The 4,098-nt window shown below is 35.5% G+C and overlaps 1 protein-coding gene across 1 annotated transcript; it reads left to right on the forward strand.

Moving 5' to 3' along the window:
* The first annotated feature begins 551 nt into the window (after nucleotides 1-551).
* LOC130989305 (heavy metal-associated isoprenylated plant protein 26-like) lies at nucleotides 552-2,544 on the forward strand. The gene is made up of 2 exons (XM_057913264.1): nucleotides 552-986; nucleotides 1,999-2,544. Exons 1-2 carry the CDS (start codon nucleotides 906-908, stop codon nucleotides 2,380-2,382), a joined length of 465 nt encoding a protein of 154 aa, XP_057769247.1. The 5' UTR covers nucleotides 552-905; the 3' UTR covers nucleotides 2,383-2,544.
* The last annotated feature ends 1,554 nt before the right edge of the window (nucleotides 2,545-4,098 follow it).

Raw genomic sequence — 4,098 nt, forward strand, 5'->3', positions numbered from 1 at the left:
AATATTGTTCGTTATTATTAGTATTATGCTCATATTTTAATAAAAAAATACATTAAATATACAGAATGCCCAAAAAAAATTATCGGGGGAACCCACGTACAAGTTCGGCCCCCCCGAACTTAATTCCTAGCTCCGTCCCTGTGTGTCATCCTTTACTAGAGGTCGTGGTGGCGGCCAGCGATAATGGCGGCAGATGATGGAGTGAAGGGGTAGAGCCGACGGGAGAGGGGGAAGAGAGAAGAGTGACGTGGGAGTGGGAGGGGGAAGGTGACGTGGGAGAGGATTTGGCATTCCGGCTTCCACGTTGGTGGTCCGGCTGCCAACTCAAATTTAATTTAGTCGGAAAATTACTTTTGATGAACATTGCTATCAATTGAAATGTCGTTAAAATTTTTGCTACAATTAAAAAGATTGTCAAAAAACCAGATTTTGGTATAAAGTCTAGTATTTTCATACAATTTACCTTATATTATAAAAAGAAAAAAGAATTTGAACCCTATGAAGTGGGGCCAACTGGAAGAGGCGCGAAGTCTACACAGTTGCCCCATGTTTGTGTTTTGGAAGGAAGCGTCAAAGATATGGAACGGGTCGGTGCGGTGCGTACATATCAAATGGGCGGAACATTAGCCAACGGGAAACGGCCACGTGGCGGCCATCCCCAGCACTTTAATTGATGTTCTTGTCTATATAAAGGGAGAGTGCCCCACGCTTTCTACCAAATCAAAATTTCCAGCTACACACTTCACTCACTCCTCTTCTCTCAAAACGTCTCCACGAAGCAAAAGGGATCGCTGCATTTCACACACTCTTTCGCCGCACCTTGCTCTAATCGTACGACGCCGACACAAATTTCAATATTTAAGGCCACCAGATCTTAATTTTGAGCGAAAAAAGGAAACAAAAAAATGGGGGCTTTGGATCATCTCTCCAATATGTTTGATTGCTCCAGCGGCCACTCCAAGCTCAAGAGACGCAAGCAGCTGCAGGTATGTGTCATGTGTGTGTCTCTGTTTTATTTTATTTATTTTTATATAAATCATTAATTTTGCCTGTGCTTAAATTGAACTGGTTTTTGATTTATTTATTTTTTTTGTTTTGGGTAGCGTAATTGTTGCCTGAGTGATTATGTTGTGGTGAGATGTTAGTTTATGAATTATAATATTTAATAAGTTATTTCAGAAGGAGAGATCTAGGATGGATCTGGGGTAGAATAAAGAAGGTGCTGGGGTTTTTCTTGGAATTAGTTGCTGTGTTTTGTGGCATTTTTATTTTTATTTTTTTTATGTTGATTTATTGATGGGAATGCATTTGTCGAGGTTGGATTTGTCTTGAAATAATTGAGTCAACCGACTTTAACATGTTGAAAAAAAAATTAATACAACAACCAATACTAGCTCAACACTAAGTTACACTTGGTCCCATGAGTTGAAATTAAATTCATTGATTATATTTGATCAAATCCATAAATTAAATGAATATAGTTTCTTAGTTAAACTACTTTGGTGTATTTGTGTATGTATTAGTTATGTCGCATTATATATATCTATGTAACCCCAAATAACGGATACATCATCGACAAAAAAATGCTGTCTCTTTCAGACCTTGCTTCTGACATGTCACCCACCGCAGGTTATGTGATACCTTCTTCTGTCTTGTAGCCATTAATAGTTATTGAATTCCTTTAAAAGATATTTTGAGTTGCTAGCTGTAATTATTTTTGTATTTCAATTTTACTAATTTGTTATATTTAATCACTTTAATTTAATTATTTCTTGAATTGAGCTTAAGCAAGTAGAAAATTGGTGCATCGAAGAGTGTTCTAGGTTATTGAAGATATGTATAGAGAATTAGAAAAGATCATTTTTACATTAGAAAAAGCTGTTACTGTAGTTGTTAAAAGGAATAATAATAATGGGCTCAGCCCGATTGGCCTCGAGATTACCCGACATTATTTACGGCAGTTTTAGAGATTTTATTGGATTTTCTGTTGATGTTTAGACAGTCGAGATCAAGATCAAGATCGACTGCGAAGGTTGCGAGAGGAAGGTGCGAAGATCGGTCGAAGGTATGAAAGGGGTGAGCTCCGTGGACATAAACCCTAAGCAGAACAAGCTGACCGTGGTCGGCTACGTCGACCCGGAGAAGGTCGTGGCGCGTGTGGCCCATCGTACGGGAAAGAAGGCCGAGTTCTGGCCTTATGTCCCGTACGATGTGGTTGAGCACCCTTATGCGGCCGGTGTGTATGACAAGAAGGCTCCTGCCGGCTATGTTCGGAATGCGATGGACCCTCACACCTCGCAGCTTGCACGGGCTAGCTCGACCGAGGTTCGCTACACGACGGCTTTTAGCGATGAAAATCCGTCGGCATGTGTGGTCATGTGATCTTATAGGATATCACATGAGAAGTAGAAAGCTATGTATGTTGGAGCATCTAAGGCTGTCTTTTTTTCTGTTACATGTGCTTTTGTGTAATCTTTTATGCAAATTGAAGTAATTTCTTAGGTGTGTTGGTTTGTAATGAAATATAATGTGATGTTAGAGAGATTATGGTTTTGTAGTCTTTTTCAAGATATGCAGTTGTATTGATTAGATAAGATTTAGTGTTACGACATAAATCTTGACCTTTGATTTTTGGTAATTTTGGATCAATTTAATTTGAAGTAATCAAATGAGTACTATTATAATGCCTTAGGATTTAGATATATTGTGTATATCACAAATGATTTGTCTTCTTTATTATGTCTCACGAGAATAATATAGGCAATAATATCCTAGTCGATGGATGTGATTTGTAAAAATAAATATTAAAACGAGGATAATACATAGACAATTATATTGGAGCATATGAGTGTGATTAGTAAAGATTGGTATCATTTCATTTGAGACTATTAAAGATAGCTGGATTTAGTGGAGTGGAAATGTTGGTGGGATATCACAAGTTTGGTGATTGATTTGCAATAGTTTATGTTGCGTTGGATTTTGCTGGAATAATTAGTTGGGCTATGTTGAATATTAGGTGCAAATTAAGGATTCTCAACCAAAAAATTAGTGATGGTTTACAAGTAAAAAGAAATGATTTTGGAATATTCTTAAAGTATGCTGCAAAGAGAATATAATCATACACTACTATAACTCATAAGGCTGTGGGGAGTTTGGGGACAATTATGATAATTGACTTGTTGCTTTAAGAATGTTTTTTGAGAATAAATATCATTCGAATTTACAAAACAAAAAAAAAAATCATGTAGCCACTTTATGGTTCAAGTAAAAAAAATTATGAAAGTGATTCTTGAATTTGGCTGAACCATTGAAAAACATTCTTCGATACTTGACAAATTGGAGGAGTAAAGATTACTTTTTTTAGATGGGCAAATTTCTAAGTGTTGCTGCGTTTTATATGCAAAGTCTATCAAAATTTAAAGCACCCTAAAAAAAAAATCAAAATTTAAAGTATTGATAAAAAATAAAATAAAAAATTAACCAATGAATTGGCAAAGGTGGATTGTAAACCATTTGAGATTTGTTGTACCACACTTAGAGGGTGTTTGACTGAGCTTATAAGCTCCTCAAAACAGCTTATAAGTTGTTTAGGAGCTTATAAGCTCCTCCAAAGTGTTTGGCAAAATAAGTTCTCAAACAGCTAATAAGCTCCAAAAATAAGCTCCAAGAGCTTATAAGCTCCCCAAAAAATAAGTTCCTCTACCCCAACTTATTTTTTTATAATCTCATATGCAGCAATCATTTTACAAATATTTTTCAACTATAATTTATTATTTTCATTATATATCATTTAAGTTCATTTTTCTTCGATTTCCTCTTTCTAACAAAAAATTCTCTCTCTCTAACAAAAAAGTTCTCTCTCTAGCTTATAAGCTCAATTATCCAAACACTTTGACAACTTATAAGCTCTTAAAAATTACTCCATCCGTCCATGAAAAAGAGTCCAATTTAGGACTCGTCACGAGTTTTAAGAAAATTGTTAAAGTAGGTGTAAGTAGAGTGAGAGAAGTAAATTTATAGGGGTAGTGTTAATAACAATTTTAATTACTTAATCCTAATTTAAATTTTAAAATTATTCTCGACTGAAATGTGAATTCA

The sequence above is a fragment of the Salvia miltiorrhiza genome, chromosome 6 (genome assembly GCF_028751815.1).
Source record: "Salvia miltiorrhiza cultivar Shanhuang (shh) chromosome 6, IMPLAD_Smil_shh, whole genome shotgun sequence".
Classification (NCBI taxonomy): Eukaryota; Viridiplantae; Streptophyta; class Magnoliopsida; order Lamiales; family Lamiaceae; genus Salvia; species Salvia miltiorrhiza.